The sequence below is a fragment of the Cyclopterus lumpus genome, chromosome 16 (genome assembly GCF_009769545.1).
Source record: "Cyclopterus lumpus isolate fCycLum1 chromosome 16, fCycLum1.pri, whole genome shotgun sequence".
Classification (NCBI taxonomy): domain Eukaryota; kingdom Metazoa; phylum Chordata; class Actinopteri; order Perciformes; family Cyclopteridae; genus Cyclopterus; species Cyclopterus lumpus.
In genome coordinates this window covers 10,142,762-10,158,566 of record NC_046981.1, presented here as the reverse complement: position 1 = coordinate 10,158,566, position 15,805 = coordinate 10,142,762, and the positions used below count along the sequence as shown (strand labels likewise).

The 15,805-nt window shown below is 42.2% G+C and overlaps 1 protein-coding gene across 1 annotated transcript; it reads left to right on the top strand.

The window, feature by feature from the left end:
- The first annotated feature begins 1,376 nt into the window (after positions 1-1,376).
- On the top strand, positions 1,377-15,619 carry epb41l4b (erythrocyte membrane protein band 4.1 like 4B). The gene is made up of 23 exons (XM_034553542.1): positions 1,377-1,721; positions 3,955-4,059; positions 4,142-4,184; positions 4,660-4,738; positions 4,986-5,030; positions 6,430-6,482; positions 6,845-6,965; positions 7,675-7,762; positions 7,847-7,935; positions 8,399-8,468; positions 8,567-8,736; positions 10,029-10,138; positions 10,676-10,709; positions 11,017-11,050; positions 11,193-11,296; positions 13,026-13,162; positions 13,765-13,886; positions 13,970-14,083; positions 14,178-14,233; positions 14,318-14,470; positions 14,653-14,773; positions 14,935-15,068; positions 15,468-15,619. The coding sequence occupies exons 1-23, from the start codon at positions 1,443-1,445 to the stop codon at positions 15,529-15,531; spliced, it is 2,325 nt and encodes a 774-aa protein (XP_034409433.1). The 5' UTR covers positions 1,377-1,442; the 3' UTR covers positions 15,532-15,619.
- Positions 15,620-15,805: the final 186 nt, after the last annotated feature.

The following is a 15,805-nucleotide window of genomic DNA, read 5'->3' as shown; positions in this document are numbered from 1 at the left end:
AAGTAACAACTAAATCCCAAAAAGTATGAAGTCATCATCATTTCCCTTATATGTTCAGAATATGTTCAGAAGTGACTGACTGATGCTCGAAATTCTTCATAAGTTTTGTCCAACCAGCACATCTGCAGTTGCGTGTAGTTTGTTTGTATATCTATACAAAAATAAGGATGCGGTGGTGGAAGCATAGTCAGTGGTGAGGTTATAGTTTTGTACTATTTCACAATTGAAGTTTATTTTTCTCTTTATTTCTAAGAAAACCACTTATTTTGGTTGGTCTCATTTATTTGTGTGTTTGTAAGGTGTGGAAATGGGATATTTAGAAAGTTTCACGATTAAGGGTACTGACTTAATATTTTGAAATGAAAACATTGAAAACATTTCACAAAGTCATAGACACATATGTATAGGCTGATTTGAATATTTTAAAGGTGCAATAAAATGAAATATGACTATTTTAACCCGATTAAAAATAAATAAATAATATTTCTTATTTGTAGCCAGAATGATACAGAGATGTTCATAATGATAAATGTTACAGGAAATATATTTGAATAGGTAATAACATTAATAAAAATCCAAACAAATGTTTAACAAAATGTGTGTGGTTTTGACTTGGACTCATGAGCTCAGTATTTCTACAGTCCTGGGTCCAGCTTTGACAAATGGAATGACATACAGTAAGTCATTATCATTATTTCCAGGACCCTTGAGGCCCCGCGGACCCCACCCTGGGAACCACTGTTAAGTATGCCCTCGCCAGGCGCAGCTGTGACCGACAGGTGGCGCTGCTTCACCGGCACCGAAGGGTCAGCCAGTCGCGAGGAACTGAAGTTTGTTCTGCGTCCTGTTTGTGCGCAGGCGCAGATCACACTGTTTGCCCAGTTTCGTTGGATGACTTTTACCTGTGAGGTAGACTAGTTTCGATTCGCCGGTGGGATAACGAACAACAACCACCGGGGTCCGGTTCAGAGGTTACTAGACTCCCCATCGCCCCCCGGCCCCGTGCGGCTCCCACTGCGGGGCGTCGGACGGGTTTTCTCCGGTATTTGAGAGTCGGTGCGCAACAGCGAGCAAAGCAAGAGGCAGGTGCACGGGAGAGGACAGGGCAGCGGGAGGAGGAGGAGTATTTCCGTGAGATAGTTCCGTCGTTCACACCGGGCGAATGGTTGAAATCAACTGGTTGGTTGATCTGTGTTAGTTTCATTAGTATGCGGCTGGAGTCCCTCCTGCCGCCGGAGGACTGATCGGCAGCCCTGAAGTCTCCTCCGTGCCTGCTAAGTGACTCCTCGCCCCGGAGAGGACGAGGAGGCGGCGGCGGCAGCAGCAGCAGCAGCAGCAGCAGGAGGAGGAGGAGGAGGAGGAGGACCACGGCTCCGCCGACTGTTGCGTGGAGCAGCTTTCACGGACACAACACGGACCTCCTCGCCTTGTGGTTCAGGAAGATGATGGGCTTTCTGCGCCGGACGTTCAGCCGCCGCTTCCAGACGAGAGAGAGGGACGAGCGGGACGGTAAAGGGGGAGGAGGAGGAGGAGGAGGAGCAGCAGCCGGAGGGGTGACCGGGAACCCCTTGCTCCTGGCCCATCAGCAGCAGGTCGTGCATGTGCCCGCCGTGGTCAGCGGGGGAGTGTCGGTTCACATCCCGGCGGCCGGGACCTCGAGGACCACCATTACCTGCCGCGTGCTGCTGCTGGACGGCTCCGATGTCAATGTGGATTTGCCTGTGAGTGTGTTGACAGCGGCTCTGAGTGTGCGAAGAGAGCACACGGCGCAGGACGAGGTGGTAGACCAGGTCAGGGAGTGTCAAAGTGCGGCCCGGGGACCCCGCAGGGACCTTGAGTGGGTTCCTGGTGGTTTTCTGTAGTGAGAGACAGGTTTACTGCAATGAAATGTATCATATTTAGCCTGGAGTGAGACCTGTTGTCAAGTTACTTTAACACTTCTTTCATTTAAAATATAAGGAGAAACTGCCACTAAGGTTGATTTTAATAATTAAAACTTAAAGTTGAATCCACTCCTGGTTAGGTAATATGATTATGTTGTCCTGTTCCTGCTTTTTATTTTCACATTAATCCAGCAGACATGCAGCTTAAATTAAGGCTCAAACTATTTTGAACGTGAATCAACTGTTCAAGGAAAAAAGGATTAGCTCCGTTTCTCCGTTTTAACTTAAAATAATATTAAATTAAATACTTTTAAGTTGAGGACTGATGGCAAAACAAAATGAACTTCAACAACTTGAAGACCTCATCTCTGGATATTAAACATAGTTTAGTTTTTTGTGTGAATAATATGTTTTTTAAATATTTATTTGGCTAGACAATTAGAAACTGAGTAATCAATGATGTAAATCACTTGTAGTCGAAGTTCAAATCGACAGTGTGTCTACAATGTGTCTCATGGAAGTTCAGCACAGAAGAGTTTCCAACGTTTCACTGGCTGTAGCAACATAGTGGCCTTTAGAGTAGCCTATTAGTGTGTGTCTGTATGGTGAGAGGAGCAGCTCCAGATGGTGTTATGATCGGCCAAGTCATCACATTACTTCCCCATATAAGATGGACCCAAAGCTGCCAAATCCTGTTTGCTCTTTTTCAACATCTTTTTTCACTTTGTTGTTCTTCTCTCTCTCTCTCAGTCTATGTACTTTGATCTTCCTCAAGCAATCTCTGCTCCCTCACTACCTTCCCTGTGCCAATTTCCCAGTTGATCTTCTAATACACTTCCTCTGTGGCCTGCTCCCTTGCTCATCGTCTTACTCTTTCACACTCTGCCTCATCACCATCCTCCTTCATCTTCTTCTCCTTTTTCCACCTGTTCTCCATCCATCTACCTCTATTCCCTGACTCCCTGATCTGATTTATAACCGTGGGGACTATGTGTCACAGACTAGTGCTCAGAGTGTGTGAGGGGTAGGTGGGATGATGAGCGACTGTGTGGGCATTCGTGGCCACACACTTGTAAGATGTTTTCATTTTGAAGGTTGCGTGTGTCACCGAAGCTACTGCGTGCATGCGTCACCTCTGAAACACTCGGACGGTGTATAATAGGTTATCAGAGGAGACATTATTTCTCTTCCAGACCAACAGGGAGATTACAGCAATAACGCTAAGCCACAGTTCCAACAACACAATGACATATGTCCTTGTCAAGCTGGTATTGCTTTAGTCAAAGGTGTGTTGAAACAAGTTCGCACATGCCAGGTTTGCTGAGTAGAGCTGAAAACTTGCCAATTAAGGCTTATTAGCCTGTCACTTCAGGCTGAATGCAGCTGAAACACAAGGTGGAATAGGAACAGTAAAGAGTTCAACTGTGTGTGATATTTTTGGCACATCATGTGCACCCATGATTTCTATCAGCCTCTCTAAAACTACATGCTGTAGAATGAGCAAGTGCGTGACCACCCCCAACCCCCACCGTCCCCAATCCCTTAATACCACTGATTTCCTCACACATTCATAGGCACACCAGGAAGTTTAGACTCGTTATCAGGATCCAAAGTACAAGGCTATCATCTTTCTACACACCCACTGTGTTTTATATATGGGTCAGACTGGGGTCAGGTCTTCATGCTGGGCGATGAGGCACATCTGCCCATGAGTTGTTCACATGAAGTTTGGGACAGAATGTGGCCAGTTGTGCTTAAGTGCAATGACTTGTGTGTTATTAACCAAGGCCTGAGTCAAGACCTCTCCCTCAGTGGGTTGTCCTTCTCTTTTTGACACACACACACACACACACACACAGCCACCTTCACATCCACTTTCACTCATTTTGTGCCCGTTATTGTCTTTCATGCCTAAATTACTGGGAAATCTGGCCGCCACCTGCATAGGGAAACTCGAGTTTGAAGACTCAATTTATCTCGAGAAGATTAGGTTACGACAGCCCAGGAGATAAGAATAAATACCCATGAAGCTCAGCCGAAAATATTTGACCTTTTTGTTCTTCTTTTGTAGAGCAAGTCTAAAGGCCAGGACCTTTTTGACCAGATCATGTATCACATAGATCTGGTGGAGACAGAATACTTTGGATTGCAGTACATGGACACAGAGCAAGTCTCAGTGAGTAACAAGCTCTTCTCTCACAGTCGACCGCATGCTGATAAAACTCCTTTTCACCTTCTTATTCTTTTCTTTGTTCTAGCACTGGCTGGATATGTCCAAGTTTATAAAGAAACAGATCCGAGGTAAGTTCAACTCTGGATGAATGTTTGTATGTGTAAGCAGGTAGGTGGGGAGCAGGTGGCGTATTATCCAATGTTGACCTGGTGATTAGCATGCGGAGCCGTACCCTTGTTTACCTCTCCAGCTTGTAACAGAAGGATGAATGGAACAGGAGAAACTGATGTCGTCTTACTTGTTCGCCAGTCCTTTTGTAGTTCAGGAGCCTCAAAAAGAAAAGTGATCGATGTTAAGGATGAACAGGAAATAAATAATAAAGTAGGTTACAAAGAAATGCAGTTGAATAAAGATTCATGGCCTATCTCACAGTGACGGATGAGATAAAACGCCTAAAATAAATCAAAAGACGATTTGATTTGATTGAATACATTTTTCGATAAATGACTACTTTATCTTTGTCTTCCTCTTTCTCTCTCACTCACTCATACACCTCCACATACAGCATTGTATTACACTTTGCTCTCTCTTCATGTCTTTTAGAAGGGCCTCCATACAGGCTGTTCTTCAGAGTGAAATTTTACTCTTCAGAGCCAAATAACCTGCGTGAGGAATTCACAAGGTAAGAATCTCACACACAAATCAGACACTCACACACATGGTTTTTCTCAAGAGCCCGGTGCGGAGGTCCAAAGGGGACGTGGGGCTAATTACTTTGCTGCTGTGGGTTGATTCCAATCAAGGCCAAACGGACAGGGACTTGTTAAAACAAATGATGTGTCAGAGTTATGAGGAGAAGCCTGTGTGTGATACATCAATTGATTTCCAGTGAGCCTCTCACTCTGAGTGTTGTTGTTTTGCACCAACAGGTATCTGTTCGTGTTGCAGCTTCGACAAGATATTCTGTCTGGCAAGTAAGTTCCTTTGACACTGTCAACGCAAGCAAATGTAGAAATGACAGTATAATATACCCAGAGAACGATACACAAATATCTCCATTTTATATATTACAAACATGTGATCATATTAAACATTTTGTGCACATTGAAACAATTAGTTTAACATTTTTGGAAACTCATTTAGTTGCTCTCAGTGATAACTTGGTACTGTATAAGTCAGCTTGACAAGTGTGTTGGATCCGTTGCCCTGTTCCTGAAGAAGTAACTTCATTACTTAGAAATAATAAGGAAAGGATGAGAAAATTACTTCCTATCATAATTATTCATTATAACAATCAACGTGGTTATTAGGAGGTCAGGTAACAGATGTATGTTTGATATGCTAATTAACCCAGAAGCAGCAGCTGCCAGTGGTTTAGTCATTACAAATGCATGGTGTACTACCATTTATTACAAATTCTAATGGAGAGCCAAAGGTTTACAACAATACTTAATATGATCATGAAATATATAACGAAATATGTTTCAAAATGAGGAAATATGTTTCAAAATGATGCCAAAGACTTCTATGATATTTCTATTAGATGGAGCGCTGTAGCAATACAAACCATAGTGTCAGCGTCTTGGCTTTTGATATTTCACTCTATTACTACAGCTTCATTAAAGAACTGAACAAACTAATACAGAATATATATATGTGCTTGAGGGTAAACATAAGAAGAAAACTCTCATGTTAATAAGGTTAAATGTTACGCTGATGAATAGTGAAAACAATATGCAACTTAAAAAAAAAATGTCTGTAAAAAAACGTTGCCCTTATTATTGGAGACTAATGGAAGATAAAGATGCTTGGACTGCAAAAGGAAATTGAATTAAAACAATTTCTGAAAAGACATTTGCCCTAAAATAAAGTAGTATATATATATATATGTATATATAATAAAGTCCTCAAGAGTCATTTTCAGGTAATTTCTCTTTATCTGTCAAGAAGTCTGGTTCTCAAAAGTATCGTTAAACACACGGGTCACCTACATTAGAGTTTGGGGCACTTCTGTACCGTGGCGCCTGCTTTCTTACACACAAACACAAACCTGCATGCACAAACACACACTCAGACAGCGTGTTACCCCTCTCCCTCCTCCTGACTATCTGGGCCACGCATCCCCAGAGTCCAGCTCTATTATGAAGCTCAAGATCAGGAACAGCAGAGAGGGCTGCTTATTTTAGGAAAAGGGTTGCTCTTCTTCTCCTTCACACACACACACACACACACACACACACACACCCACACACAGTGTAGGCCGTAGGGCATTCAGATGCTTTTATGTTTATCCAACACATGAAAACATGTATGTTATGAATGCACTTACACTAAAAACAGCTCATCAGCAGTGTCTCCTTTTTCTCTGGTCAGATTGAAATGTCCGTATGATGTCTCAGTAGAGCTGGCGGCATTTTGTTTACAAAGTAAGTAGACTTTTAGATTGATTTTTCATGTTTTGGGCTTAATCTCCATTAATTTCAATGTGATATGAAAATAAGCGTGCAACATTTCGTCCACTCATATATTTGATTTTTTAAAATATTGATTGTCTAATTTATCATTGGGTGGTAAAGGTTCTGAGTGGTGCGTTTACTTCATCTAAGCAAGACATTGTTGCGAGCAAGCAAAACTTTATTTATAGAGCTAATTTCATTACAGGTGGGAAAACAATATGCTGCACAATGTGCGAGCTGGCACGGAAGTTGGAGCCACAAATACTATATTGATAGTTTAAAGATAAAACATTAGACATCTGTACTTGACATCTCTTTGTGTCCACGTCCAGGTGAGATGGGAGACTGTGATCCCTTGGAGCACTCTCCTGAGCTGGTGTCCGAGTTTCGTTTCAATCCCAAACAGAGCGAGCCCATGGAGGCGGACATCTTTGCCAGGTGGTTGGACATTCGGTGAGTTTAATCATGAATTCAACGACAGACTTGTTGTGGAAAATGGGACTTTTTCAACCACATTTCTACACGTACATCTGCACTAGTTGCCACAAAACCTTTGCTGTGTCAAAGCAACGTATTGGAGGGCGTCCAGTGACCTGAGCAGGTTTATCTCCTCATTGAACAAAACAACTGGGGCAAGAAGCTGAGCACTGAGCAGTAAAGTAAGACATTCTGCTGCTGCCTTTCAGCGCCAGCGTTTCTACTGATGAGGGCATCTATATTTCACAAACACACACACACACGCACACACAAGCACACACACATACACACCCTCTGCCTCAGCCTCGCTCTCACTGGTTTGTATGAAGGATTAAGGGATTAATCCCTGGAGGGTCCTGATTGATTCTGGGCAGTGTTTAACCCAGCCACGGTCTGATTGCTCCCATCGCAGATTAGATTACATGCACATATGCTGCGCTTCACCAAGCCAACTGAGCCACACAAGGACAAACTCGCACTGAGTTCACAGTCGTTCTTACGCACAACACCAAGACTGAGTCAGGGACTCAGAGGGTTACCCACTCTGAGTTTACACCAATTACCAGTAGAGGTCATGTAGCAATTGGCGTTATTGACTGTTTTCTTGTGTCAGAACTGAGGTGACGGACAAAGTGATATTTATATTGTGAAAATGTAATATGGTGTGTGATTTTTAAATCCACAGGGCAAAGAGTCCGTCAGAAGCAGAGATTTCTTTTCTCAACAAATGCAAGTGGCTGGAACTTTACGGAGTAGATATGCACTTTGTCAAGGTGTGTGAGTGTATTTTACTTTCACAAGTGTCACTTCATCACAAGTGTGTTTGCCAATTGAAGGTGTGTGTACTGTTTCTTCAGGGCAGAGATGGAGGAGAATATGCACTGGGTCTCACACCGACTGGCATTTTAGTATTTGAAGGCCCCAACAAAATTGGCCTCTTCTTTTGGTAAGTACATCGAACACATCTCCAAACCAGTAATGGCCAATGCGGGTGGCGTGGCACCCTGGGGAGCCTTCAGGACGGCCCAAGGGTGCAACAAAATCTGTCTGTTTTCAACATGTTTCACCACATTTAAAACATTTTTACATTATGTTTAAACGCATGACGTTTAACAATGTAAATGAGCAATAAACACCAGAATCTCCTCATTAAACCATTTGCAGTTATGTTGCAGCTAATTGACAGCATGACACATGCTTTCTGGCTCCTGACTTTTCATCGTAGTAAAAGTCTAAAAAATGATCTTGATATTGGTGTTATTGTACCTGTTGAAGGTGCTATGGTTTCAATTTGTTTGGAAATCACTACTCTAATCATCTCAACCTTCTGAAATAAGACTCCAGCCTGAGTTACGAATGTAAAGCCATTGGTTTTGTTGTTCATGTGTGTGTCTCTGTGTGTTTTCCAGGCCCAAAATCACTCGGCTGGATTTCAAAAGGAGTCGACTCACGTTGGTCGTGGTGGAGGATGACGATCAGGTTTCTATCTTTCCACAAACTCTAACACATAAACAATCACAAGCACACACACACACACACAAGGCGGCTAATAATATATGTTTGTTTTCCGACCTCAGAGTCGAGAGCAGGAGCACACGTTTGTGTTCCAGCTGGACAACTCCAAGAACTGTAAACACCTGTGGAAGAGTGCCGTGGAGAGCCACGCCTTCTTCCGGCTACGCCAACCAACCACAGGCAAGGCCAGCCACAGTGACTTCACACGACTCGGGTCTCGCTTCAGATTCAGGTAGATCTTAGAGATGGACTAACGCCTGCTCTTCATTCTCCATTCCATTATCCAATCCGAGTATTCTTTTTAGGGTTAGATAGATAGATAGATAGATAGATAGACATATACTTTATTAATCCCCAAGGGGAAATTTGTTGTCATAGTAGCGCCCAACACTTTACAGACACCAAATGGAATAGACTAAATAAAATAAACACACAAAATAAAATATAAGAACAGGGATGACAGATATATACCAAATAAAAAAATTATATATATAGAATACAACAGCAGGGCGCTGCAGCTGATCCCAACTGACATTAGTCAAAGGCACGGTTGACCCTGTACAGGTCGCCAGTTTATCTCAGGGCACATATAGAGACAGACAACCATTCACGGAGTCTCCAATTAACCTGAACCGCATGTCTTTGGACTGTGGGAGAACAGAGAACCCGGAGGGAACCCACGTGGCCACAGGGAGAGCGTGCAAACCCCAGGCAGAAGGACCGCCCGGGTTCGAACCCGGGCCCCAGTCGTGACAGTGCTAGCCACTACACCACCTTGCAGCCCAGCTCCTCATAAAGTGTATTATTGACAGCTGAAACGGCACTGAAGGATAATACAAGTTGTTTCACTCCGGTCGTTAAAGGCCATCACTAGTCCCAGCACATGGGAGATAGCGTGTCACATAAAACAGAGCCTGTATCTATGGTTACAGTGTATCTATGGTTACATGGACCTGTTCCTATGGCGACTGAAAGGTTCCCTTCATATTGTTTGTTTTCTTCTGACTATTATCAGAGATGGTCAAAGCAAATTCTCACACTTGAAGGGCACTTCTGACATTTGTTTGAGCAGCGAAAACAAAGCATTACACGGTCTGTTTTACATCAGTCAATGGATTTAGGAACACCTGTAGTGTGTAATCAGTGTGACAAACACACTATCTGGAGCGTTTTGTTTTTATTTAGATTCATTTCATGAAATAAATTAATGAGCATTTGAGTGTACTTAGAACATATTTTAAGAGCAAAAAGTATCAAATGTCAATTACATAGAAATATATTTTTTTTAAATCATGAGAATGTCTTTCTGAAGTACTTTAATCCTGGTTTTGCTGGTTTCCTGGTGTTTTTTTTCTACTTTAGAATGATAGTCTAAACAATTTAAGGAGCAGTTTTCCTGATAATAACACCATTATTTTGTTCTTCTGTGAATTCTGAATGCAAGAACTGAAGTCAGACTGCAGTGTGGTTGCTCTATAATAACAGCGTTCATACTTTTCACCCTCTTCCATGTGTTGGTCTCAGTGGTAAGACAGAGTATCAGGCCACTCATGGAGGCAGACTGAGGAGAGCCAGCGCTTTCGAGAGAAGGCCCAGCAAGAGATACCCCTCCCGCACACAGTCACTGGGCAAAGGTGAGTCTTATCAGCACATGCACAAGTTGATGACTAACAGCACCTATGTCGTCCCTTATGTGCCTGCACGTGTTATCATAAAGGTCACATACTGTTTTAACTCATTGTGATTCAGTAAAGCTTGATTCTCTTCAGAGAAAATGAAAAATTGCAGCATTTAATATATTTAGCCCTTCAAGAATTTTCTAAAATGAAGTGCTAATTCAACAGGTTCCTTATTCTAAAGCAGGTGGTTTGTATTTTGTCAAAAACACCCACACTTCTCAATATTTCCACCTTATGTGAGCTACAGTAGCATTAGAAGCCTCTAGTATATCAGAAATGAATGATCAGGTGCAGACTGCAAACTGTATTTACTGTCATTCAGCCCTGCAAGACAAAAAAGAATGACAATTCAAGTGTTGATAACACATTTATAACGACATGTATGCAAAGCGTAAAAAAGACTTCCACAAGATAAAAGTACAGATAAATGAGGATGAAGTGACAAATAGTCATATTTCCAGCTGCTCTTTTTTTCTTCTCCCTCTCTGTTAGCTGCCATTTCTCCAGCTAAGCCATCACATATCAGGTAAAATACACAAAACAACCACAAATACACACGGTACCACATGCACATTCATGTTACTGTATTTGTGAGGACATTCCATTTATTACATTAATTCCTTAGCCTTTAACATTGACCTTAATCCAAATAATGGCCTGGATAATCTTAACACTAACACAAAAGTAGCCCTTTGTAAAAGAGAGTAAAATGGTCGTCACTTTGTAGGTTTATCCTCACGTTATGAGGATACTTTGCTTGGACACATAAAGAAGTTCATGTTTTCAGTTGGTTTGATAATCTGCTATTAGTGATTGTTGTCTATATTTTCCAGCTCTCATGCCAGCCCTGATCCCAGCCTACATCCAGTGAGTGACCTCACATAACCTACTTTTACACACACACACACACACACACACACGCACGCAGCAGCAGCCACTGATCTGGCTTCGCTCTTGTTACAACATTTAATTTCAACGACTCCAATCCGTCTCTTCTTCTCCCCTCCAGTACCAACACAACATTCCTATTGGCCACGAGCCGTGGCACCCGCCCCACCCGGCACTCACATCTCCAGTTTACCTGCACCCTTCCGGACACACACCACCACACAGGTAAGACAACCAACCACATAGAGCAGGGTTTAGACATACTCCCGGACGACGATTTTTTTATTTCTTCAGCAATTTACTTGAGGGCACATTTCTATCTTTAGACAAAGTCACTCATTTCACGTTCCAAATTATCTGTTTTCACCACACTTCATATCACTCATGTCACTCATAAACCTCACATGTCTGTGTGTGTGTGTGTGTGTGTGTGATCCTCCATTATCCTGTGATGTTCAGGCCTTCTGCCCAGTTTGCGAGTCCCGTGTCCAGTCATCCTCCCGTCCCACAGCGAACCAGCGGCGCCTTCCCAGGATCGATCAGTGTGGTTTACAGGGATAAGGTCATGACCGCACTTTGACCTCTGTTTGAACTGGGAATCTGTTTCCAACCCAGACTCTGAACAATGAGAATTACACCGACTGGTGTCCCAGAGAGAGAGGCTCCTTTGATGGATTCATCGGGAAAAGTTGACCCCATCATCCTCATCCGCTCTGTCATCATCCATTTGTCACATCCCCTCATGTGTTTCAGTGTACACCTTCATGAGATATCCCTAAAAGGAGAAATGGGAGAGACGTGAGGTGAAAGGGACAGGTGCAACAGGAAGTTGGTTATTTTATTTTGTCCCTCTTATCGACACGGTCAACAGTTGCATCAAATCTGAACACAGACATGATACGATAAATGAGATGCAATACATATTTATAATAAGCATGACTTACATCTCCCAATAAAAAGAAACTTCCTTTAATCCACATAGGAATCATGTAAAAAATATGCACCTTTTATAGCTCCAGAACTTGTAGAGAATCATCACATTTTTAAGTTAAGTAATGCAGTGATAGCTGTCTGTATATTCATGTGTGCAAACTAAATTAGGATAGGGCCAAGTTTAATAGATTTGTGCTTTGCTTCATTTGTGGACCTTTTCATGTCGTCGTGGTTGGTTTTAATCCTTCAACTTGTTTACTGCAGGATCACAAATCTGCCTTGAAGATGAAATGTGTCTTCATGCCTGAGAAATCGCACGCTAGTTTATCAATATCACTTTAATTTGAGTGAGATAAAGTGATGCGAGTTCCGAATGAGGTCATTCTCAACAGGTGGAAGGGGTGGAGTTACGCACATACTGTATGCTGGATTAGGGATTAAGCTGCTTTAAAATATATAGTTTTAGTTCAGTGTGAAAAAAAGCATGAAATAGAATCCTGTATTATGTGTTGTTGTGCTTTCAAAGAATAAACTTTACATTATTATAGCAGGTTGTGAATTTGCTGAATTAACCAACCAATTGTTTACAGAAAATGTGGCCACTGTTTTGCATTATAGTATGTTGACTCAAATAAACAAAATGTTTATAATTGCAAAAAAGGAGTAGAAATCTGCAAAGATCTGTCCTTCATTTTTTTTACTTAAGCCCATTTGTAAAAGTCATCGATGGCCAAAGAGCAAAACCTCCTATTTGAAAAATTCACTTTTTTGAGAATAAAAAAAAAATGGGTTGTTTTCTTGCAGAATGCTATTTGTTAAGGATGCAATACAAAATACATAAAAATACACAAAGTGCAGCTTTCCCCCCACTTTTCCTGGATCATTTTGCAGATAGGAGGTTTTGCACTTTTGCCATCCGATATACTGCGTTTCTTTTCTTTAAAACTCAGAGAGTTTGAATGATTTAGATTATCACAGTATGTGGAAAACAAAACACTTTGATTGCACACGTTGTCTTTAGTTTCCCTCTGAGTGGTCCCGCTTCAGACCATCAGTTCAGCATTGAAGAGAATGAGACTTCGTATTCTGGCAAGATCCACCACCATCACCGCCACACACACAGCCAGGAGACGCTCTGTCACACACACACCAAGAACAGTGAGTACTCTCCGCCTGTTGGAGAGCTGTTAAATCTGTGATATGTCAATACACTGATGCTCTTTCAATGCTATTGCTGTATGAATAGCACAGAAAACATGACTTTTCCACTTTGAGGATAGATTTTGCTCTAAAAAGACTTAACTATAAAAGAGACCCTCTTGCTTTGATAAATCCCACTGCTTCAGCCTCCTATAGGCTTCAGATGAACGGAATATGGATTTGCACAGAGGGCTGCAGATTGTGGCCCCCGTCTCTTAAAGTGTATTCTGAAGGTATCTCTTAGTGTTCATGGCCAGTATGAACCAAAGGAATGATTACAGCTAGACAAAAGGTGTTCTTTTGTGTTCTTTTAAACACAATTTATTGATTTCTTTCTTTACAAAAGCTTCTATAAAAATGTTCCACTGTGGATGTAAATCACTAATGTAAAGCATATTTATACAATAAACTATTTAGACACTGACTTCATCAGGTATTTCCTAAACCTAATGAGCCTGTTCATGTTAAAAAAAAATCAAAGGTGCGCAAAACATAGCATGTCTACACAATAACTGATGTTGCCGAGAGTTTATTGTCTCAATAAACTTTGTGTGCTTTAGAACGTCGAGCTCCTCACTGCCCTGCAGAGGAGTTGGATATCTCTGAGTCTCTGCTCAATGCTCTAGAGTCAGACAGTGAATCTCTCCCATGGCCTTCGCTGCACATCAACATGGACAACAAGGTCAGATACTGTCCCCGCACACTGTTTCCCCATTCTGCTCACAATAAGATCCTACTTTTATTTACTCCCTGTTCCCCTGCCAGGGAGAGGAGAAGCAGCTGTCTGAAAAGTCTCTGCATCCTCCTCACTCCCCAGCGATGCTCCCTGATCATCTTAAGTGTAACATCCTCAAGGCCCAGATGGAGGCGGCCTTCAGGGTGAGTACCAAAGCAGACTCCCACCGAACCATCAACGCCTTGTGTCCTGCGCAGTGTAACTAACAACAGTATCCTCTTTCCCTCCACGATGAAGAAGGAAGCTCCAACAACGCCTAGAGGGAAGAATTCAAATGAGACCTTTAATGACAGGCTGGTGCCCTCATCCTATCGTGACAAGCCTAAATATGTGTTTGCGCATGCGTTTTTAAGGCTCTTTAACTCTCTGGTCCTCAGGTATCAGAGCTCATCCCAAGACTCGGCTGCATCCAGTCTGATGGCAGAGAAGACGTCACATCGGCAAGACCTCAACCCAACGTCGGAGAGGCTGCAGCCTAAAGCCAACACAAGCACCACCCGCAGAAAACGACTGGTCAGACAGTTCAGCTTGTGAGTACACATCACCTTTTGATTACTGCCTCCCAACTTCAGCTTTCACAAGAGGAACATTGCACTCTGGAAAACAATACTCGAAGCAAAAGCAACACTGTCTCCGCTTTTAAAATTGTTATTCCGATCAATCTGCAGGTCATGTAAGTACTTTAGTCTCTCTCAACTTGTCTCTTATACAGTAACCACGAAGATGAAGATAATCTCCCAGAAGCACTTGCAGCAATCTCCTCCCAGAGTGCAGGAAAGTCAGGGTCTACCAGCTCATTGGACCAACAGATACAGCCGTCCATTTACCCACAGGTGCCCTCACACATGCACACACACAGACCTTAGAAATCCAGAGTGCATGTTTGTTGAATACCTCTCAGCATTACATGTAAGTAAACAGAGGAATGTATCTCTCTCTCTCTCTGTGTGTGTGCGTATGTGCGTGTGTGTGTGTACATTAATGTTTATTCCAGGTGGATAAAATGCCAGCACTGGAGCTGGGTAGTCCATGCTGTCCCTCTCCTTCGCCTTCTCCCCATCTTTCCCCTTCTTACTACCATAGCTCCATTCCTCGCCTCTCCCCTTACCTTGCTGCCCATAACGACAGGTAACACACCTCAATTCTCAAAGTATTTGCTATAATATCTCCCACCAGAGATCTGAAGTAAGGATTTGGGGTCATTATGGTCATGTGTTTGAGACGCATACCATATAGCCAGGGCTGCAGCTAATTATTATTATTATTATCTTATTTTGTCTCTAACATGAGAACATTTTTTTTTTTTTAAAGAAAAATAAACAGCCTGAGGTGACAAATGTCTTGTTTTGTCTGACCAAGAGTTAAAAAAATAAATATATTCAGTTTGCTTTCATGTGTGACAAAGAAACAACATTAAATATTTACATTTAAGAAGCTGGAACGTGTAAGTATTTGGAGTTTGTGCAAGCAAGAAATCTATTATAAAAATGATTGCCAATTAATTTTCCTGTCTGTACACGTTTGTAGCGGAGAGGAAATGAGGTTGGACAGAGAGAAAATACTAAGAACCCTCCTGACGACGGAGCTCTGACACCTTGACCCTTGACCCCTGTGACATCATCACCATGCGCAGCAGAACTGGCAATTAGTGAGGAAAGTGGGAACGGAGGACCCAAAGTCGCTGGCTGCAATCAACATTTGTATATTTGCATAATACATTCAGCAGTTAAAAATATATATTTCCATAAAAGGCAATTGTAATATACAGTATTTGCTTGATTGTTTATTTTAGAAGGATGGTTCTTTATATCCATCAAACTGAAACTGTTAAATCTATAAGTGAGATGAAACAAAATTGACTCACT

What these genes read in the sequence shown, in the direction of transcription:
- epb41l4b (XM_034553542.1), top strand. Translation starts at nt 1,443, where the DNA reads ATGATGGGCTTTCTGCGCCGGACGTTCAGCCGCCGCTTCCAGACGAGA. An exon ending in ATGTCAATGTGGATTTGCCT is followed by an intron (nt 1,722 to 3,954) that starts GTGAGTGTGTTG and finishes CTTCTTTTGTAG; the next exon opens with AGCAAGTCTAAAGGCCAGGA. An exon ending in AGATGGAGGCGGCCTTCAGG is followed by an intron (nt 14,084 to 14,177) that starts GTGAGTACCAAA and finishes TCCACGATGAAG; the next exon opens with AAGGAAGCTCCAACAACGCC.